At 28.8% G+C, this 24,375-nt stretch overlaps 1 protein-coding gene across 1 annotated transcript; it reads right to left on the bottom strand.

The window, feature by feature from the left end:
- Positions 1–571: 571 nt before the first annotated feature.
- On the bottom strand, positions 572–15,053 carry LOC107443203 (uncharacterized). The gene is made up of 8 exons (XM_043055400.3): positions 14,803–15,053; positions 13,608–13,771; positions 12,501–12,566; positions 8,594–8,641; positions 6,189–6,382; positions 3,249–3,337; positions 1,667–1,816; positions 572–723 (listed from the first exon to the last, which is right to left on the bottom strand). The coding sequence occupies exons 1-8, from the start codon at positions 14,932–14,934 to the stop codon at positions 625–627; spliced, it is 942 nt and encodes a 313-aa protein (XP_042911334.2). The 5' UTR covers positions 14,935–15,053; the 3' UTR covers positions 572–624.
- Positions 15,054–24,375: the final 9,322 nt, after the last annotated feature.

Raw genomic sequence — 24,375 nt, 5'->3', positions numbered from 1 at the left:
GAGTACTCACTGTAACAGTAACTGGCTCTAGTGAAACATTAATGGTTGAAGAAGTATACCTAAAAAGAGACAGGTGATAGAAACAAATGGTTTGCATATTTTAGAATTAGAAAATTTTATCTTCGAAAATGTATAGGGTACTAAGATAAACGCAACATTTTGAAATTTGTTTATCAGTGCAAACATTGGGTAGAGCTCAAAAACTCTTTTTTTTCTTTCCATCTCATTTAAATAATAAGTTATAATATAGGAATTTATACACATTTAAACTAATTTATTAATAATAAATAATTAAAAAATATAAGAACTCATTCAAACAAAAATGCTTTGTTGACATTTTTTTCAGGCAACTAAGTTTACAATTTACGAATTTTCATCAAAAAAAAAAAAGTCCTAGAATGAAAAAACATAAACAGAGTATTAAATTAAGGATACCTGTCTTAAAATAATGATATTTAATGACAACTAATGTACGTCATAAAAACCAAAGACAAAGTAAAGAAGATATCATGAATAGTGACATATTTAATAGTGAGAAGTAGAAATATAAATAAAACATCCTAAAATACAATTGTGTATAATATATACAAATATTTATTTCATTGACATCATATACATTTTACATTATTGCGCTGGTTTTCTTTTCCTTAGATTTTTAATCTGGCGTTCCCAGTCTTTTTTATGCCTTAAATAAAGCAACATAGCAGCTTGAGCATCTTCTACCTAAACAAATTAATAAACAATCACCTAATTAATGAGGAGTATCAGACAAAATACAATATTATCATAAATCATTTTCAATATTATGCTATGTAAAATTAAAATAAATTGCAATACAAAATTTTATTTATTTACAGGAGGTAATAAAAACTTAGGACCAAAATGCTTGTAGATTTTTGGAAAAGTAATCAAGAACTATTAATAAGGTAAAGTATCCATCCTATAAATTTGCATTAATCTACTGTAGTCCAAATCCTTAGTTCTTTTCATTAACACTTTGCTTGTAGCGCAATCAATCCACTATAAATCTGTCATAAAAATTTAGACTTCAGAAACATGACAGATATGTCCGTTATCAATAATTCATAAATTGCTTTACTTGGTTGGAATCTTAAACATAAATTCCATTTCGAAAATGCTAAAATTATTTCCACCCCAGTTACATCAGCTCATCTTGATGCCTTGGAATCTTGTTTCATTCACTTAAATGCTGATTCCCATTTGTTTCTACCCATAACGTTTAAAAATGCATTTTTTACCCGGATTTGCCTTTTGACCAATTAGATTTTTTCTGCTCTGTTTTTAATCTTCTTTTTATCTCTGCTTCTGTGGTTTTTCTAGTTTCGTTTCTCACCTTTATTTTTCGTTGGGAACTTAATGTTTTTAATTTCAAATCATTTTTGTTTCTTTACATTCTCATCTAGCAAGTCTTGAAGATGGGCGGCAATTTTTGAAGGGCTTGAAACATGATGACTATTATTTCTTGGTTGCTTATTTCTGAAGTGAATAAAGTTTTCAATCAGGAAAGAATTTACATTGTATGCTTTTTATTAAAAAAATATTCAATTTCCAATGGTGGGTAGATCAATAAAATAAAACATAAGAATATAAATTTGTCCTGTTGTACTTTTTTGTAATAGCTAAATAAAGGCACTCTGTTACTTACTGAACTATGTTCTCCACTTTGAATGTTACATCCAAGAATCATTGAAGTCAATTTCCTTAATGATGGGGTCTTCCCTCCACTAATTTCTCGGAAAGGCTTATACTTAGATGTGTCTCTGATTAATGAGCGTGGGTGGCTGATGAATAAGACCTAAATACAAAAAATAAGACAAAAATTTTAAAATAATGATAAAATAGTGAATAAATATTTCACAAATAATAATATAAATAAGTATCGTTAATAGTTATTATAATATATATTATAATATATATTATAGTTATTAAAATAATTTAAGTATTATTAATAGTTAATAACAATAAGTATTTTGTTTTATTTCCAAAAAAAGGGAGAAAAAAGTGCATAAAAATTTCAGACTGTTTGCCTAACCTATTTTATAGCTATAAAATAAATAAATGTATTTTAAATTAAGTCTGATAAGAATACTTCTAAAATGCTCTAAATCATTATATTTTTAAATAATAAATAGTTACAAATATTTATATTTTTGTGGAAAATTATGCGCCATTGTTCTTAGTTTAGAAACTGATTTATAACCTCCAGGAAAGACCACCACTATATAGCGACTAGTTTTGGGAGGCACAGAACTTTTTCTGTAGACTTTGTGTTGAAGAAAAAATTTTGGAGAGACCATGAAGCTTCTCAAAGAGGCAGAAATAGGCAACATTTTACGAGCATTTTCTACTATTGCTTAAAAATAAAAAAAAATTTCAATTATGCGTTTCATGATTCTATGGGAGATGCTTGAAATACAACACATTTCATTAAAAAGATATATAAAGGATCTAGCCTAGCTATAAATTTCATAACTAATGATATCAAATGACTAGAATATTTCAGCTTAGAGATTAGTTAAAAGCCCTTTTCTTTTAATATTTATTTAATTTTTTTACCTCTAGAATGTAGATCAATCAAATGAGATAGGAAATGAAAGTACTAATATCACTTGGTTGTTAAGAAAGAACATGTTTTGACTCTTTCATTTATTTATTTATTTTTTGTACAATGTGAAGAGTAATTTTGATAACATTATGACAATAATAAAAAATGTAAAGAACAATTCTGATGCTATTAAATAGAATAAATACATGGAGGAGGCTACTGAACTTATGCATTTTGAAATTATCTTCCCTTTCCCTCAAAAAATATATATATATTTTATAGACACAAACTTTATTTTAAATAAATAATTTAATAAATTCATGTTATATAAAATTTTACGCAAAAATGAAAACTTTTTACTTTTTAGAGAAAAAAAAACAGCACGGATTTTTAAAAAAAATCCATTTGTTATAAATCAAACTGATTTAAAGCAGCAAGCCCAGCGTAAAACAATTAAAAAGTTAAATAAAAGTGAAGCTCTACCATTATTTCACTAATTTGTGTTCACAAAAAACTTTTTTAAACTTTTGAATGCTATCAGTAATTTTATTAATTTTGCTAAAACAAAAATTTTACAAAATTAAGCTATAGAAAGCACATCAAAGCTTAAATAAGTATAATTATTTAAACAAGATTTTATTAATAGATGTTTTAATTGAATTAAAATTTCAGGATATCTTACATTAAAATCATGTTTTAGGTCATGTCCAACAATACGTCTACCTTCAATCATGGTTGAGACATCTGTTTGAACTTCAAACAAGTCCTTTCCTAAAAAAATATTTGAATAAAAACTTATTATATATTGTTCATTTGAAGTGCAGTTTCTAAATAACAAAAATAAAATATTTGAGAAATATAGATAAATGTTACAGTCCCAAAAAATATAATTGCATAACTATAACAGTGATAAAAAGCATTAACATAATATTAGTCGAATACTTATTCTTTGAATAATGGTAAATAATTAAGAAATAGTAAATAATTAACACTACATAATCATACATGAGACTAGCGCATTACACTAACACATTTAAGAATTTTAAAATATAAATTTCTTGTTACCTTTCTTAATAATTTTATAAGATTTAAAAAGTATGTTTTTGGAATAACTTCGAAAACTTATTTAAAAGAATAATTCCAATTAAACTTTTGAATGTATTTCTAAAGTTTAATTGTAAATGAAATTGGCAAATGATATAGTTTTCATAATAATAATTGTCCCTAAAATACCATCCATTTTTTTTTACTTAATGAATGTCACAAGACATAATAAAAAAAATAATTACTGAAGAATGTGCAGTAAACTCCCAATGTAATAAAGTTTTGATTATATAAAGCTATAAGCAACTAAACATTACTAATCCTTTCTTTTAAATAACTAGGGGGAAACAGAATAGTCTGTAGTTTAATTTGCAACATTGGGTAATGCTAAGCGCATCCCTCCAAAAAGAACTAATTAAACTTAAGGATCAAAGTGTAAAATTGCCGGATATATTCACAGTTCAAATATTAGGACGCTAGCACAAATGATTCTGATGTAACAAGAAACTAGTACATAGCTGACAACATTGGAGATTCAAAAAAAGGGACATTTTTTGTATGGTTCAATTTAGAACATAGAAGAAAAATTGTACAGTAATAGAAGAGTAATTTTGCAGGTGTTAGGAACTTTTCATTGTGAATTAACTCAGAATCTGACTGCATTGAAATTTTATAAAAATCGTATATTATTACATACACACAACACTATCGTATATTATTACATACAACTGCACTTATCGTAATAGAGCATTTAAAATCTGTCGCTTCAAAGATGTATTCATAAGACTAAGGCTTGATTAAATTTAAATTAAAGTAGTCTGCGTGAAACTATTTGCAAAATTAAACTGAATGAAAATGTGCTAACAATTGAAGCTAAACAATTAAAAATATTTACAAAATTTCAACAGACTAAAAATGTCATGTACAATTTACAATTGAACTTTAGAGTGAAAATATTTATACAGAACTTTTTACATAAAATATTAGCCCTTTTGAAAGTTATATTAAAGAAGAAAAAATGTAATAGAAATTGCAAAAAAAATTTGATATTTCAAAAATTTTTTTAAAAATTGGGAAATTTGAATAATTTTTGAGTGTTTGTAAGAATTATTCAAAATTGAGAAATCTTCCAATTCTTTTTTTCCAGCAAAATTTGCAGCTATACTTCCACAAACCTAAGTTAAGATAACTTAGTTATCTAAGATAAGTTAGTTAAAATATGAATTTTTAAAATACTTGTAATGATAAACTGACTGACTTTTTTTTATAATTATTAAATTTGAATTATTAGTAGCTGGCACAAAATTTCCAATAATAATATATTCAAAAATGAACACAAAAGATTACAGGAAATATTAAAGATTAACATTCAAAGTTATATTTAGTAACATAAAAAGCAAGTCATTGATACACGCCTGCTAATATTAATGCTTAATATGAATACATAAAACATTAAAGTATTCAATCAATATATAAATAAAACACAATATAAAATATTAATTTTATAAATTCATTAAAAATATAAAATTAAAATATCCTTCTAAAGATATCAAATAACTAATAACGATTAAACAGAATAAAAATGAATACTTTTACTAACTTTGACATTTTTATTTTTCAATCGAAATTAGTAGGTTTTAATTATATTAAGAATAAATAAATGTCTAATAAATAAATGGATTTTTGTAATATAAATGGATAAGAGCAAAGAATAAGAATAATGGAGAATAATACAGAAAATTTTAAATGCAGAAATAGATTTGATTACATAGGAAGCTAATCATTTATAATAATTAATAATATTTTTATTAAGTTAGTAATTGTTAAATCATCAATAAAAATATTTACTTAAACATTAATACCAACAAAATATTACACAAAAATACAAAGGCAAGCGCTACTAAACAGTAAATGAAGTCATGAAGATTTAGACTCCACAATTTTGAGACCAACATCTTGAGAGCGAAAAATGGTGTCAGTATAATGCACTGGTCGCATTTACTTTCCAAACAAGCTAATATCTAACAACTTCTATTAATAGAAAATACTATTATAAATTCTTTAAAAACAGTGAGGATTTAGCAAGTTTCAAAAGCAAATACTTTTTTTTTCCAAATATAAAGTGCTTTAATTATAGAAAAAAGGAATGGTAATACATATAACAAATACAATAGTTAATATAAAGCAGTAGTTACTTTATACTTTGATACATAACTTTTAAAAAAATATATGATTTCGAATTGCTAAAATGTTAAGCAACGTGATAGATAAAAAAAAAAAAAAATTAATATTAAATAAAACTACTTCATAGCTTGATACATAAAACCAGATCATCGATCACAACTGTGAACTTCAATTTATTTTACAATATTCAGAAACACATTACTCCCTGGAATTATCTGACATAAAATCAGAAAAAAAAACCTTATTGATTAACATAAATATTGAAAATATTTTTATAGAAAAATCGACAAAATCCTTTAATAAAATAATTCATAGGAAATTAATAAAATTTCAGGAAAATCCCTTGGTCAAAAAATTGGAATATAATCATCTATTACAGAAACATTTTAGTTACCTTTTCTTAAGTCTGAAGGCCTAACACCACTTATATGTGTACGATAATCAGTGACTTTCTCTTTAGGCTTTACAAATTCATCATAAACACATTGTCCATAAGCATTTACAATGGAAACTCTGGCAAGAATTGAGTCCTTTCCATCAGGTCCAGTTCCAACCATTTCACAATCCATTGATAGAACTTTCGTTAACCTGTTAAAACATTACAAATATTTCTATATTGATTTCTTAAAATATTAACAGGGTGGCCAACAGCATTCATAGAAAAATCACTGGACAAAATTTATTGAATTTTCCTGAATTTTATAACCGGTGATATAAATTTTATCATTTATTTTTTAGTTATGCTTTATTCTCATACATAAAATATATGTAATCAAACACTTTTACTAGCTATTAAAGTTGAAAATATTGCTGGACATATTTCTTTGTAAAAAAATATTATACTTCTAGTCACTGAAAACTTAATTTTCGTGGACTTAGTATTTTAATTAAATTCCCTCATTTTTTTTTCAGGCTGATAAAAGTCACGTTTTTTTTTATTATTTGTCTAGATTCTCTTATTCTGTCACAACCCTTATTAAAAGCAGGGTTGGCAGGTTTTTGACAGTTTAAACCATGGTTTAAACCGTCACGTCAAAAACCTCACTGTCAAAAATGTCGAAAATGTCAAAAACCTATATTCATATGTGAAATTTAATTAATACATAAAATTTATATATTTTTTATAAAGGATTGTGTTTCTAAATATGTTCTAGAAAAAATAAATTTAAAATTTTGAAGAAACACTTATATTTTGAATAGTAACCAAAATCTTGTACTTTTGAAAGCTCACATCGTTTGTAATATTATGTATTCATTTTCATGTGTTATTGAAAATCTGCAGTGATATTATTAAGAAATTTATTTATAACTAAATTTAGTGTATAGTATAGATTATAATACAAATTAGACATTTTTAAAGATAAACATTAGCAGTTTTGTACATTAGACATCTTTTAAAGAAAAATCTTTTTAATATTCTTTTAAATCTTCTTAATAATCTTTTTAGCATAAGACAATACAAATTTAAGTGCTTTCTGTTAAATACACAGAGTAGTTAGTGTCGATTTACAGTATATTTAGCCTATTCATTTACTATGCTGAAAATTTAGTTTATCCAAAAACTTGTGAATTTCATTTTGCTGAATACTATATAGTTTTGTTGAATATCTAAATATTCAGCTGTTGAATAATTACTTCTTGCTTTCAAGATATGCATTATTTCTATTCTTAATACAAGTGGGGGGGGGGGAAATTAAGAGGTAAAAATTGTTTTAAAATGATAAGTGTAATAATTATAAATAAATATAATATACAATATGAATTATATTTATCATTATTCCCAAATATAACTACTTTTAAATTCAAATTAACATACTGGATAATAAAGATATTCGATATAACATTAAATTTTTTTTTCATACACTTGTATCAAGTTTGTATTTATACAACATAACTTGTAAGTTCCTTATAAATATTAGTTATATGTTCCTTATATGTCAAAAATGCATAGTAATAAACTTTTAATTTTCTTAAGTATCAAAAAAAAAATTTTTTTTCAAAATATAAATATTTAAAAAAATTTTGGGCAAAATTTTTCTGCACATGCATTTGAATATAAATTTCTGAGATTTTAAATCTGTTATTTTACCTTAATTTTAATTAAAAAATATTTTAAAGCCTGCTGATTACCTATAGTATAATTAAATTTCAATATAATGCATGGCAACTGTTGGTAGTTTTGAAGTTTATATATTTTCCTGGCAAACCAGTATTATACCCTTGTCATGTCAAAAACCACTTTTTGACGTCAAAAACCCAACCCTGTAAAAGTATGGTATTTTACAAAGAACACAAATTAATAAAGTTAGATTATAATTTACCAAATGCATTTTTTAAGCTAAAACCAAAACAAAATAGAAAGAGGGGGGAAAAAAGTTTATTCTTGGTTTTCAAAAATAAAAAATCTTAGCTACGCCACATATTAATAACACAACAATGATAAAAAGCAATTAAAATTTTGAAAAGAGCTCTTAGGAGAGGAAAATATTAATCATTTTCACATTACATGTGGATTAGAAATTGATTAAAAAATATATTTTTGCAACTAAAATTTTTCAAGTTATAATTCAGAGATAGCAGAGAAATAAATTATTTTTTCTTAAGAAATATCAAGCTTGGAGATCCATATTAAAAAAAATTCCTTCACTGATAATTCACTTTTCAGGGAAATAAACCACACAAAAAATTTATAATACACATTTGATAATATTCATAGCAGAGGAGCAAAAAGGTAAATATCTGAACTTAAGGACACAGTATTAAAATGTAATAATTTTCTATTAAGAGAATGACACTTACTCTTTCAGACTATCATAGTCCGAGAAATCATTTGTGGAATTTCCATTTCTGCAATAGTAAAAAGTGCATATGTAGCGATTATAAAATACATGATATAGAAAAAGAGTGGAACTAAAACCTTGAAAATAAAACAATAATTTATGAAACAAAAATAAAAGTATAAAATAAAGACTATCTAATTCCTTAAAAAAGATGAATACAGAAAACTTAAATTAAATAAATATGCGTTCAAATTTTGTCTTTTTCTTTAGAAATGCTTGTTAAGAATAAATGTTTTAAAAAAAATCTTCTTAGGAGTTTAATATTTAAACAAATTTAAATGAAGAGAATCTTAGGATGCCAAGTTTTACATGTTTCTTAAAAAAATCATAACTTAATTCCTTCATTAACCATCACATAAAATATTAAATAAGGTAATTTATGTTCACTAACACTAACAGCACTTTAATACTGTTATCTAGCTTATCACTAGCTTCTTTTTACAACTGGCTTTTATTTTAAAATGAAATGTTGTTTTTTGGCTTTTTAATATTTTAAATATTACTATTCAAAATTAACATACACATATTGAAATTACTTTATTAATGATTATTCAAAATAATATAAGTAAAATATACTAGAATATTAATTTACTTTATCTTAAGGGCATTTAAATACACAAATAGATAAAATGTTTTTTTTTTTATGATTTTATTTAGGGGTGCACAACCTGCTGTCTGTTGATGCATATCCTGCGTGAGTTTCTGAACACAATAAAAAAAATAAAAAAACATTTTTGAAAATAAAAGAAAAAATTTAAAATTTTGAATTACACACTTGTGCCAATTTTTTAATGTGCTCAGTTCGCACAGATTCTAGTGAAAATCCACTTTGTTTCTAGAATGTTTTTTCCGGCCACATTAATTGCTTTGGAATTCCGTGTGATTTTCCAAAAAACCTGATATCTTTAATATGATATTGCTAAACGCCAATTTCTAGTTTGAGTAATCGCATTTTGATTCGCTTTATTTTTGCCGATTTCATCATAATTTTAATTAAATCTTATTTTCATTATATATTTTCATTCTATGAGCCTTGCAGTTTTTTTTTTCTTTTGTTAGAATTTATTTTAAAATGAACTTTTGTATGACATATGATAAAATAAAAAAAATTCTTTTTTCCAGGTTCTTTTATTTATCATTACTAATATTTTTAATCAAAATTATCATATTTACTGCCATTATGTCAAATAGGCATGCATATCTTCGTTATTCTACCTGCTGTGCAAGTGGCCCTATAGTCAAAAAGGTTGTGCACCTCTAATTGTAATTACTGCAACATATTTGTTTCAAAATCAAAAAAAAATTTCGGAAATTATTGTTTCTAAACTAAATCAATTTGTTCTAATTTATCCCAACTGTGCAGTGGTTGATGCAGAATAATTACACTTTAAAACTGTAATAAATCTCCCTTAAATTAGGTGCTTTCAATAAAACTGTACATGATTTGCTCAAAAAAACTATATTTAGCTTAAAAAGTTGGAATATTAGTCAGGGGTCTGTCCAGACATTTTGTGAAGGGTACATTTTTGTAAAATTGTGAAAAAATTACTCGTAATTTGTGAATATAAAATAAATGTTAAGTCACATTCTTTCAACCAGGGTCCGCTTTCGTGAATTTATGCAAATAAGGTCCGCTATTGCAAAAAAAAAAAAAATTTCAAGGAGTTTTTAAATTATAAAGACATACAAGATTATGCTCAACACTGTAAAATCATAATTAAGAAAATTAAATTTTAAAAAATAAATAGCAATTGCAGCTACTAAATTAGCAATGCAACATATAAATATTTGGTATTTAGCCTATACTGCTGAACACAGAATATTCATTTCGGACGAATAAAGGAAGAAGCGTCTGCCGAAGACAAAATTTAGTTCGTTTAAATCTGTCTTTCTCCCCTCCTCCACTCCTGGGAAGGGTTTATTCGACTAACAAAACAATAATGAAGATCAAATTTGTGAAGGGCCTGATTAAAAGAAAAAACATTTCGTGAAGGGTCCGTTTTTAATGAAAAGATATTTTGCGAAGGGTCCATTAACGAACCCAAATTTCTTCTAAACAGACCCCTGTTAGCAATTATAGTTAATTTTATATCATTCATATACTTATGGTGCATGAAATAAATTAATTTATAATTGCAATTTAAGTAGTCTAAAATGGTAGTTCTTAAAATTACCAAGGTTAAAGCTGTTGCTTTAATAAACTGCTTACAAAGTGCAAAGTTCCAAACTGCTCCAAATTGTTTCTAACATACAATCACATCAATGTAATAATTTAAATAACTAATTAATTGTATATCCTTTTTATACTATTACAGTTTTCAAGAAATATAAGTTTAAATAAAAGCCAGTTTATTTTAATTTCAGCCAGACTTTTTAAAAATTAAAAAAACAAAAAACTTTTTTTGGACTGGTTGAAATTTGCTGACCCTTGTTGAGTAACATACGTATTTTCTATACAACTTATTGTAAGAAAACAAAGAGCTTTTCTTTTTCGCTGGTTAGTACAGTAGGGAACCGATTATCCGGAACGATCGGGACCATCGCTATTCCGGATAACTGATTTTTCCGGTTTTCTGAATCGCTACAAAAAGCCGTTTTTTTATTGTTAAACACAACTAAAAAAAATTTTTTTTGGGAAATAATCTTAAAAAGAAGAAAAAACGATGGAGCAATACACTAATGATTATTTCCAAAATGATGGTAAGGTAAACATCTTTCAAAAAAGAACGAAAAATACTAAAATTTTATAAGGAAAAAAAAATTATTTTTTTTTATAATGGTGGGAAAATTTATCGAATTTCGTTCCGGTTTTTTGGTTTTCTGATTTCCGGATAACGGGTTCTGTACTGTACACTTAAAAATGAAAAATGTCTTATTTTAGAACTTAGAAATGGACAATGAGTTGCCATTTGTATGAATTAATTAAAACTACAGAAATCATCATAATACTAATATAAAACTAATAATATTTGTATTATAAATTTTTGTGTGTTTACAGAATTTTTAATGCAAAAGAGCTACACTATGTTATACTAACTTTAAAACATATGCACTGAATTCCTAAGCAAGCATAAAACTTTACACTTAAACATGTGCAAACTAAGCTTTCTAAATTATCTAAGTCAATATCTAAAAACTTTAATACTTGGTGCATTTTTATTACTTCAATTTTAAAATAATAAATACATAATTAATAAGAAAAATTTAAAATTTTATTACAACTTGTCTTAAAATAATTTGAAGTCATCATGCTTATCAGCGGTCTCTAAGGAAGTGAGGCAAAACAAAATTCAGACAAAGACAGAAACATTTACATAACATAAATATTTATTGACTAATACAGGTCAGTTTTACCACTATTTATAGATGACTTCACTAAAGTCCACCAACAGGCAAAATATTTGCCTTTATAGAAATAATGAAAAAGGTAGCAAAAATACATTTTTTTATACTTTCTCAAATATTGTATACTCTAAATTTCTATTTAATGAAACTCTATTATACCTACAAAAAAATTAATTTAAAATTTAAAAATGACTTTTTGATTACTATTTTACATAATTGTTTCGATTTCATATTTAAAATATCTTTTAGAGAAATTTATATCATGTTAAAATATATCTTTGATAAAATTTTTCCCAAAAATACACATCATGTATTTTAAATGAAATTATCGTTTGATTGACAACAAAAAATTTTAAAAAATTATCCTGAAAGCATTAATGTACAAATCTTGGATTCATATTCTATGTATTAGCATTAAATTGGCAAGTTAGAAAAACTACTATTGTATTAAGGAGAACTTAAAATCTAAAAATGATAAATCTAGAATGATCTGTTAATTACATCAAAATTCAAATACTCACGCTTCTGTTAGGTCAGTTGGGTCTTCTGGGCCTAACTCAGATCCTGACACCCATCCACTATCATTTCTAAAAAGAGGAAAAAATTGTCAAAATTTATTGGACTCAAATGGTGCAAAAGCTGCTATCAACTATACTCCATCAAACTGAAATGACACAACTAGCTAAAGGATATTATATCAAAATGCAATTTGTGAAAATAAGAGTATTGTTCTTTTTTTAAAAAATAAACAAATGAATCCAAATCAATTCTAAGCGTGATATTGTGTATTTGCATAAAACAGGTACATATTATTTCAGGGGTCTGTCTAGGTTTTTGTGAAAGGTACCTATTTTGTGAAAATTTAGACATAATGTGCGAAAAATTAAAAATTATATTAAAAAATCAATACAAAAACATGGTTAAAATATAGATTTATCGTTTCTTAAGGGATACAAAAATAAAATGTCAAGAAAAAGTATTTTGTGAAACTACCGTTTTACCTAAAATTGAACTTGTGAAGGTACCGCTAAACGGTAGTAAATTCGGCCTGGACAAACCCCTGTATTTACACTAGTCTTTTTGTTAGAAGTCAACAGCTGATCTTACAAAGCTGACACAGGCACTTTAAATTTATAATAGTGGTAGCAAATCTACAGTGAAGTAATATAAAGTTTTAAACATCACTCTTTCATTAGGAGTTCTGAATACGAAGACAATGTCTGAAAAGTTACACCTGTAATATACCTAGCCACTTTAACATTGAGTCCCAGGAATTTACCCCATATTGATTAGCTTAGTGCTTAAATAAGAAAAAAGCACATAGTTTTATGTTATACTTCGGTTGAAAACTAGAAAAAAAGCACATTTATTGTGGTGTGTCCATTTTTATAAATATGCATTTTTAGATATGTTCTTATTTGTAAACATATATTTTAACTGTGTTCGTTGTATCATGATGCACTTATTAATTAGCTGTATCATGATGCACTTATTAATTAGTTACATGACCGACAGATAATTTTTTTATTTATTGGTCACAAACTAACAGACCTTCAATCATTTTCAATACTTAATTTACGCACAGAACATTTTTGTAATCTGCAGCTATAATTAAATTATCAACATACTTGCTATTTTCAAAGCTGTCTGAATGATTGTCCATTTTTCCTTTCTTTTTTGGCAAAGTCGAACCAGAATGCATAAGACGACGTTTTTTAGTTAGCGTTTTAAAAGGTTTATTTTTATCACCATTTAACCTTTTAGGAACTCTCTCTTTTGTCTTTTCTAATGTCTAAATTAAGAGAAAAAAGGAAAAATTAATTTTAAAAAATCTACAATTGTATCAAGATATACATAAAAAACATGTCAAAATTGGAAATAGTAATTGACTACAATTAAAAGTAAAACATTCATTGAGAAGAAAATAGTAAAATGTAAATAAAAAAAAAAATATTATATATGTACAGTGTCAATAATTAAATGACTACTAAGCAATTGGTTACAGTTTATTAAGAAAAGTAACCTAATTTGAAGTGAAGTGAATCTGCCAGGATATTATCTATGTACCCCAAAGTAGCATTTTTAGCAAATTGCGAAAAAAAACTGTTTTGTTACGTTAAAAATCAAGAAACGTATTCTCGTTTAAAGACTATAACATACCAAATTCTATTTGAAAAACTAAACAAGCTTTTGCACCAGCAAACTAGTTGGAGTACAGCAATCATAAAAGATGGTATTAATGATAAAACTTTAGTTTTTTTACTTTTAGTTAAGTATAATTATTGATTCATTTTTAAAAAATTTATTAGCTGTTGACAAATATCAAGTTTAAAATTTAGTGTGTAAACAAAATTTTAAAAATTTACAGATGAAAAGGCATTTAGAATTAAAATGGTACACAAACTAACATTTTTAAGTCTAAATGCCTCTTTCGAAAACTTTTTTTTTTATTTTAGCTTCATGTGCTAAAGAAATTTTAAACTAAATTTAAAACCTGATAAGACTATACTCATTTAAAATTGAACATTGAATTTGTTTATTTTATGTTTTTACGAGCAGTATATTTTAAGAAACTGTACCTTGGAGCATACTATTCTTAAGAAAAAATATTATCAAACTTATTTAATATAAATAAAAGAAAATTTTTATCAAGTTAAATCTACAAAAATTCATTAGTATAACACGAGTTATATAACTATATTAGTAATTTTTAAAAGAATTTAAATTTACCATCCCAAATGAAATTAACTAGAGTTAAAACAATATGAGGCTGAAATTATTAGAGTAAATAACACAAAATTACTAGCTTTATAAGTTACCAACTTTTTGTAAATGCAGCCAATTCGTCATTCCATCGAAACATTCTGGCTTGACTACAGTTTCGGCATCCTTTTTTTGCGATTTACGTTTCTTCCTTTTCCTTCTGGACTTTTTAGATATTGATACTGGTTCCATTAAAAAAACTAACGTTTATTCATGATCCCACGAAATTCGTCCATGAAACACATGAAAAAATATGTAAACAATAAAATTTTGAAATTCCAAATACAGTTACAGTAAGACATAGTTTAAACACTTCTAAAGGGCCATTCTCACTGCATGTAAAAAATTCAGGGCCATTTAACGGCTGTTTTTACTGAATATGAAGAAACCTAACGAGCCATTCACACTGCATCTAATTTTACGCAAAAGAGTTTAGAAACTAAAGGACCATTCTTAAGGAAAACGTTTGCCCATCTCCGATCGCTGTTGAGGAAATTTGAAAACCTGATTGGTGAAATATAATTTCTGTCGAAAAACTTATCAATTATTTTTTTCCCTCACGGTGATCGGGGTTGTGGCAACTGGGATCAGGGAGAATGCTCTTTAATTGCAAGCCGAACCAATCACTCGCATATGTAAATCGCAACGCAAATACAGAAAACAGCGTAGTCATCCATTTCAATGCATCCTTTTCTGGCATCTCTAGAATCAAAAAAGCATTTCAAGTACAATTTTAGTACAATTATTCAAGTACAATTTTCTCTCATTGCATTCGCAATCGCACCAAAATACGCTAGAAGACTGGTTCATGTTTTGAACCTCCTCCCTTCTCTCTTCTTCTCTACTCAGATGTATGGGAATATACTACGATATTTTCTCCTCCATAATATTTTTCGCAAGTAGGTGTCAAAAATATTTTCCAAAAAATTCCACGAAATTTATTTCAAAAACTATGTTCATTGCATTGTTCAGTTTCATATAGTTTTCTAACTAAAAAATTTTGATCTGTTTAGAAACCGCCACCGAAACTAACGTAACCTTCCTGCATGACTGTTCGCATGCAACTGATGAAAACATATGAAGTATTGTTAGACTTGGAGAGTTCTGATCTGTGCCACCTATAGCCCATTTTGATTGCTAATGCAATTTAAATAGATGTTCTTATGGGATCGAAATAGCCTGGCTTTTACGGTGTTGGGCCTTATTCAAAATGTCATGAATTCGATCTGCACCCGCTGATGATTTTCCACCCATAAAATGGTGACAGGTGCAAGCTAAATCTGTCAGGGTCATCAAAGTCCTCCACGTTCTCATAACAAATCAATACCTTTGAGAATACTGGATCGCTGATTGATCGTGCGCGGGTTCAAGTCAAAATTAAGGTCTGTGGTGTATGAAATGGATGGTGTATGAAAGTGTCCTCCCTGTTAAACTGGATGTGACGTGTATTTGTTGTCTCCAGATCATATCCAAGGATGTTTCTCACAATATCCAATAGCCCATTGTGCAGCTCTAGCTTGAAGTAAATGAAAGTATAACTTTAAAAAAAAACTGAAAGTATTACAGCGTGTGCTTACACCAACTTAAAAGAGAATCATGCGTGACTCGTATGCAGTGAGAATGGGCCTTATCACTCATATGCCACATAACAACTTATCCCTTATGTTGATGTAGTTGTCTTATTTACAGTGCACTAGAGCTACAAAGGCATTTGGCTAGGGTTAGAAAAACAACCCTCAGAATGAGTCGAAAACATGCCATAACAATTTCGATCATTTACAGAGGGAATGGCAGCCTGTTTTGGTAGTCCAACGACGTGTGGTTGAAGTTGAACACTTTACGGCAGAACGGTTTAATTGGGTATAATATAGCCTACGTCACAGGTTGTGTTGTTCCTACTAAATTTAACCCATCAACGGCATTTTCTGCGAGCCTAACTTCAAGCCACAAATAAACAAACGAAGTGTTCGATCGTTTAAATAGATGCTCGCCAGATTTTATTGCATTATAAAGAAAAGTTATTGAAACTAAATACAACTAAATAAACAACAACAACTAAAACAAATAACAACAACTACTAATAACAATAACTAAATAAACAACAACTAAATTCCATTCGTTTAGCATTGCGTCATATGTTGTTCCTACTAAATCGAAGTAGTTGTGTTTTTTTCATATTATACCCAATTAGAACTGATTCACTTGTAATCAGATCAAAATGATCACTGACCGTAGTCAGTTATTATTGACTTCGGTGATAAACACACTGCTCTTCCTACATTCCGATTCCAGAAATATATTAGAAAGCATTCTCTCTGAACGTGGTGGCCCCACCTCTGTTCGAGGTAGAGAGGACAAGGGTACCTGAACGGGGAATTTTTAGCGGGAAAATATATTTTTCCAATCAAGGTATAAGATAACCTATCGAGCGATCGGAGGTGCTACAGCAGCATTCCGTTAAAATTCTTAAAGGAGCATTTTCAATGCATGCAAATTTTCGTGGGTGCAAATTCGGTGATTCAAATATAAACCTGATTAGAGGAATATATTTACCCGCAAAAAGCACCCCAATCAAGTGCTCGCTCGCATGTCCGAATTCGCATTCACGAGTTGATGCTTTGCAATGGGAATGGCACTTAATAAAAAAGCAATTGCTCTATCGGATCACATACTTAAATTGGAAGCAGTGAGAATTGTAATTGTGGAACTTTTTTTGCTTTCGCCTAGAACTGCACAATCGGCTTGTCCCGCAGTGGACTGATCGTTAAGACACGGTTCCCAGCAGATCACCGAAGTCAAGCATCACTGGCTACGGTCAGTGTGCGGGTGGGTGACCACTTGGATCAGTCTGCGTAGGGACCGAGGGTGTGCGGTATTGGTCCTCGTTAAACTGTGCTACCGTAAAGTGCTCGATTTCGCGCGCAGGTCGTCGGGCTACCGAAGCGGGGGTGCCATCCCTTCCGTGGAGGATCAAAATTGTGATGGCATGTCTTCGGATCATCCTCCGGGATGTTTCCCAGACCGTCGACAATAGCCCATTGTGCAGCTCTAGTGCGACGCAAAGTAACAACAACAACAACAACAATCGGCTTGTGGCGTAAATAGACAACACCCATCACACCTCACTTACACAAGGACTCTCAATAGGTGACAGAAGACGTCTTTAGACGTCATAAGCCTGAAAAAAGGCTTGTCAATTGTACTCCATTCCTAAATATAAGAACTCCATCTCGCAAGCAGAAACGAAAAATAAACGCAAGACGCAAAGAGTCAATTGTCACGTGCCTAGATTCCGACCTCGCTTGGAGTTGTCTTCACTTCTTCACAAAACAATGAGGGATGCGAGGATGAAACTGCGAGGACAAAAAAAAATCAAGTTTTCCTTTCTCTTATGATGTCCTTTGCCAAATGTTAGACGTCATGTAAATGAGTAGTGAGGATATTCCAAAGAGATGTCCTCATAATTTTGACACTTAGTAGAGGGGATGGCTTCCCCGCTTAGGTCCTCATGACCTGCACCCAAAGTCGAATATTTTACGGTGGGACAGTTTAACGAGTATCGATACTGAATGGGACTCTAACCCATGATCCGTCTACCACTGAAGATATTATATGTCAGCGCTGTGGTCGGAGTGCGAAATTCTAATCGATCATCCTTCCCTGGGATTCGAATCCGGTACAACTCATTGGGAGGAGAGTCTATCATCTGAGGGGGACTATCATCTGAACCGCCTTGGCTTTTCTAGTATTAATTTTATATTACAACCGTCGTTGAACAGCCGACCCAATATTTCGTGTTTACGATTACTAATGTTCAACTCCGTAGCCTTGTAATTTTGAACCCAATCCAGAAGACAGGGGAACTTCTGGATCAAATATTGAGAGATATTTGCCTTCGTGGAGGATTTTTTGATGGAACTAACCCACATTTGCGTCGTTCCATGGAGAGAGAAAAAACACGAAAACCTCCCATGGTTAGCCTGATGGCAAGGGGACTCTAACCCATGATCCGTCTACCACTGAGGATATTTTGCGTCATCTCTGTGGTCAGTGCAAAACGGATGCGGAATTCGTATCTACTAGTCATCGTTGGGATTCGAACCTCCGTTGGGATTTAACCTCATTGGAAAAAGATCGCTCTCTCCACTGAACCGTTACGACTATCTTGTATTAATATCATTATTATATCCGTCGTTGAACAGCCGACCCAATTTTTGGATTTACGACTACTAATGTTCAACTCCGTAGCCTTGTAATTTTGAACCAATCTAGAAGACAAGGAAACTCCTGGATCAGTACCTCTAGAGGTATGATTTGTTATGGAAACATGGAGAACTTTGTGACTCGAAAGATTTAACGTGCATCAGTCACCATTTACTACACGGGGAGTCTTCGGCCGGCGGGGATCGAACCAATGACCTCTTGGACATGGGTCCAGTGTCTTACCAACCAGGCGAACCTGGCCCTTTCTAATCTGTCTCTTCTAAACCAGAGAATTGTATCAGAAAAAAAAGGTATCAAGGTCACCAAACTTTGCTTTAATAAAGGCGCCGAAAACGTTAAACCTTTTTTTCCACAAGAAGATTTTTAAAACTTTATTTGCTTTTTATTATATTTTTTTCCATTTAGGTTTTGGTAAAAGTAATGTGCATTAAATTGTTATTAAACTCCAAAAATTGAATTTTTTTTTGCTTTATTAAAGAAAAAGAAAAAAAATTTATGTCTGATAAGCTTATAAAATAATGTATCATAAAGAATTAAATTCCATCATCTAATATATTTAACGAGGAAGAACTTAAATAACATCAGACTCGCCTAGAGAGTATTTTGTAATTTATGTCTCTACATAGCCTAAATGCTGCACCTATTAGTTTCACTCACAATGTCATTTTATCTCGCCTCAAAAGCAAATTTAATTCGACAAGTTACTCATGAATTTCATTATCGTCTTTGTCGGGTTCTGACCCTCTGATTAAAATGACATGAGTTGAACAAGCCACAATTCTTATAAATATTGATCAATAATTCAACGTCGATAAAATAAAACAAGTGATTCCTTTAAAATGTTTTTTTTTTTTTTTTTTTTTTTTGGATAAGATAATAAATTGATTTATACTGTATTTAATTTTCGTTCAAAAGATAAAAAAGGAAATCATGAATCATTTATTCTCTTTCTCTCTCTTTGCTCCTAAAACAATGTTTTAAAACCTATCGGATTCCCCCTCCCCCATCCTTTGACATTTAAATGTCAAATGTCATAATTTTCCTCGAGCTTACTTTACAGGATCCCTTCTTCGAGAAATCTTTTTAAGTTTCTTACATTTATTTCGAAATTTTAAAAGCTCATAATTTTATGAACAAAAATATGTTAGTGTTTTTTTTTTGACAATTAGAACAGAAATTAACATTTATAAATGTACATTCTTTTAAAGTTATTTATTTCTGCACGTAAATAAATATAAATTTGCTTCTTTTGTTTTTGGTTTGTGTTTAATCAGACAAGAACTGAGTGCGGTTATGCTCAGGGCTCGAAAAACCGCCCGTTCTCCCGTCCTCGGCGGTCAAAAATTTCCCGCGGACAACGAATTTCTCGAATCCGACGTCCGCGCGGAGGGCCATTTTCCCGTTAATGTTCGTGATACATTTTCAATTTTTGTTATCTTACAAGAGTCTAGCGCCTCACTTCCAAAATGACCCTATAATCTAGAAATACAGCAACATACTGCGTATGGTGGAATTGATGTTTTCTCTGTCTGGGAGTACTGTAGCTGTTGAAAGGGGCTTTTCAGAAATGATCATACAAAACAAAACGCATTACGTACTGGTCTTAAACAAAAAGCGTTAAACGCAATTATGAACATCTACCTAAATGCAAAACCCCTTTCAGATTTCTGTGCATAAACCTCTGTAAATCATTGGCTTGATTGTGGAACTCGCAAACGTCATATTTGATTCATTTAAAAAAAACTCAGTACCCTCGGATAAATTGACATTCCACATAACTTGACTTTAGTCATTTAAATTATTTAATAAAATCTAGGTTACTATTAGTAAACTAGTATTTCTCTTATTACTGTATAATGTAATCATAGTATTTTTAATCCTAGTAACTACTAATTCATTGTGCAATTTATATAAATATTTGTAATAAATAGGAGAAAATTATGTTTTTATTTATTTAGAAGATACGGGTCAGTTTCAAATGAGGACGGGTACATTGTTGGACATGCCGTCCTCGGGGACGGGTAAAATTTCTGAGTTTTTTCGAGCCCTGGTTATGCTGCACTAAACTTGCGGAAAATTCTTTCCCTGTGATCTTAAATTTTTAAGAATAATTTAATTGTATCACCTACCACTGAGAGGTTATCTATTAGAGCTGCAAGCTACTTAAAATAGTTTTCCCCTTTCCTTTTTATTTTCTTCTCAGGAGTAAGAACAATAAAAAAAAATTTTAAACTACTGAATTAAATACTATGTGCCTTTCCATTATTTTTTTTCAAACATTAATTTTTTTATTTATTCTATTATCTCTTTATTTCTCTTTATATTAAAAAAAAAAAAAAAAAAAAAAAAAAAAAACGTTAACACCACTGCTGTTTAGGATGTTCAACGTTTCGTTACATTTTGATTGTTGCTCAAAAATTCTAAAACTTAGAAACTTAAAATTACGAAGGGTTTAAAAGAACGTAAAACGATCACAATGAATAGAAAAATTTTAAATTTTATAATTAGTTCAAGAACTGTTAAATTTGAAGTAAAAATATCATGCAGGCTACACTGCTGCCCGTTTAAAAGCGAAATTCGATGAAGATGAGATTTGACATGCCATTTTCATTTATAAACATAGCTGGAATTTTTCTTTTACTTTTCAAATTTCTAGTTTGTTCGCCATTCTAGAATCAAAATTAATAGTATCTAGATAATAGTATCAAAATTTTAAATTTTTTAGTTCACTTATTTCTTGTTAAATAAGGCCGATTTATTAAATAATAAGTGCGCATGAAAATCATATGAATGCTAATTCCCTTGTCAGCGACATTAGCTCATCACTACCTCCCCATAGTGCGTGGGAATGCATTTTACCCTCCCTGATTTGCCCTTTCAACCAGAGTGATTTTTCTTGTTTTGTTTTTTCATGTTTATTTGAATTCTCTCTCGGCTACTGAAGTTTCTTCTCTTTTTTTTTTTTTTTTAAAGTGTAATTTCTTATTTTTATTTTTCATTTTCCATTGGCAACTTTACATTTTTTATTTCTATTACTTCTATTTCCTCTCATTCACATCTGTCGAATCTTAAAAATGAGCACCTATTTTTGGGCGCTGAAAACATGTCGACTGTTATTTGTCATCTGTATTTTTTTTAAGCGAATCAATTTTTTAAAAATCAAAACATGCCTATTTATCTATTGTTGTATAAAAAATCATTTTGAGGAAAGTTGCTATCATTGGGCCACCTGGATTGTATTGTTATAGGCAACATGAGCTTTTTGCTGACTTTTTGTATTCTTTATAAAGTTTAAAAAGTGTCATATTGAAAAAGAATCTATTCACATTCAAATGAATTTGCTGAACAAGAAAGTACGAATTTTGTATTTTTCTGTATATTCCTTGTGTAAGTAAATTTTGGATATAAGTGAGATGTTAATAGTGTTTAATCATTATAGGTAATATTTAAAGCTGCGTTTAATCAGTGTTATTTAGCCACATTAATTATGATCGTTTACTTTGTCATAAAACATTTGCGAACATATTATACACCGCTAGTTGCGTTTATCATAAGTTTCAGTATCCTCAGTTTCAGTGAGTAATTTGGTCACCATAAATATTATACGGGCAATCATTTTGTAAACTATATAGTGTCCAAAAAGAAAAAAAATTGTAGCTAGTGATAGGTTCTTCACGCTATTACGACTCAATCTTAATGGTATAAAGAGATGACTTTAAATATGCCAATTGATAAACGCAGACGATATTTCATAAGTTACGAAATTTGGCACAAAAACATAATTCCTCTGAATAAACAAACATTTCATTCTATTTTCGACATACTTTTTTCGTGTTTCGCTTTATTTCGAGAACTTTTTAAGCTAATTAAAAAAAATTTGCGCTAAATGATAAAATTCGTTTTTTAAAAGATTATCCCATGGAGAAATAATTTTTAATATTTGTTTATTATTTTTACTCAATAACAGGTGAAAAAAGTTTGAATTGTAAGGTGCAATATTTTTAAGCGTTTTACTGATTTGTATAAATGAGATGCATTAAATAAAATAGCTACCTGGCTTTTACATATAATCTTCCTAGCCCAAGAGCGAATCTTATTTATTTTAATTGTTTCCATATTTACTTAATATTCTCTTATAATAACATGGGCTCAGTAAGAAAGGTAATAATTAAACTAACATGAACAGCTAGTATAATCGAATAAAAAAATTTAAATTAGATAACTAGTTCGAGAATATTTCTTTTAAACTTGCACCAAGGAAAAAAGTCATGCTGGCAGCTTTCCATTCCTTACAAATGGTACTACTAAGATGCAATTTTAAGTGTTAAAAACACATTATTATTTATAAATTTAACATAAGTTTTTTTTAAAAATTCTAATTTGTTCAGAAGTTATGCAGTTTTAAGTGTTTTTTACAACGATTTTTTATTTTATTTTAAACAATGACCTAATATCAATTGTTGTAGGGCAGGGATGGCGAACCAATGGCACGCGTGCCATTTATGGCACGTGACACAATATTTTGGGCACACCACCGATCACAATTGTTATTGCACTATGAATTGCTATTACACAAATGTTATTTACACTATGAAGCTTATGTAACAATTAAATTAAAATTCACAAAAAACAAACAAAATAATAAACAACTATTAATAAAAAATTAACAATTAATGCTAAAAAAACAATTAATAACCATAACAAACAAGCTAACAATAAATAACTAGCAAAAAATCAACAGTCCTGTTTAAACTAATATCTTACAGCCTAATATAAGTTATTTGTCATTTAGTTTGCAACAACAGAAGTCACACTGATGTTACTTTAAGTTGAATTACGCGTATAACTGAGACATTGCAAAATGTATTTTATTTTCAATGTAAATAAAGAGTTTTGAGTTGATATTACTTAGTATTATTATTTTCCCAATAATCATGAAGTCAAAATTATTTGACGGCACGTCTGTGATTTCATTAAACAATTTTTTAGAAAAAATGGTACGTTGGTGTATAAAGGTTCGCCACCCCTGTTGTAGGGTATTTTTTCATTTTTCTCGAATTTCTTATTTTATGAGTTCGCACTTGAGTTTTCGTCAATAGTAATAGAGATTACTTGTTATTAAATATAATTCATAACATTTACGTTAAAGTTTTAAAAATGTAAAAAAAAGCACCCTAATTTCAGAAAGTTAAAAGCCGTTATCCATTGGAATGCTATATGATATAAAGTCTCGTTAACGAGTAAAATTACTTGCCATTTTTTCTTTCGTATAGACCTTTTTTTTCCTTTAGTTCTTAAAAGTAAAAAAATGAAAACAGTTTAAGTGTGAAAAATAAATGAATAAATAGATTTAATTAAAACAAGAAAATTATAATATTAAAAGAAATTATTTAGGATATTGTTTCGAAA

The sequence above is a fragment of the Parasteatoda tepidariorum genome, chromosome 6 (genome assembly GCF_982258835.1).
Source record: "Parasteatoda tepidariorum strain Cologne lab strain chromosome 6, Ptep-v5.0, whole genome shotgun sequence".
Classification (NCBI taxonomy): Eukaryota; Metazoa; Arthropoda; class Arachnida; order Araneae; family Theridiidae; genus Parasteatoda; species Parasteatoda tepidariorum.
The sequence above is the reverse complement of the archived record's forward strand: the minus strand, read 5'-3'. Positions and strand labels throughout refer to the sequence as shown.

Coding starts and splice junctions, on each gene's coding strand:
- LOC107443203 (XM_043055400.3), bottom strand. CDS start 14,934: ATGGAACCAGTATCAATATCTAAAAAGTCCAGAAGGAAAAGGAAGAAA. Junction 1,817..3,248: donor ACCTAAAACATGATTTTAAT/GTAAGATATCCT, acceptor TTTTGTATTTAG/GTCTTATTCATCAGCCACCC. Junction 724..1,666: donor AAAGTGGAGAACATAGTTCA/GTAAGTAACAGA, acceptor TAATTTGTTTAG/GTAGAAGATGCTCAAGCTGC.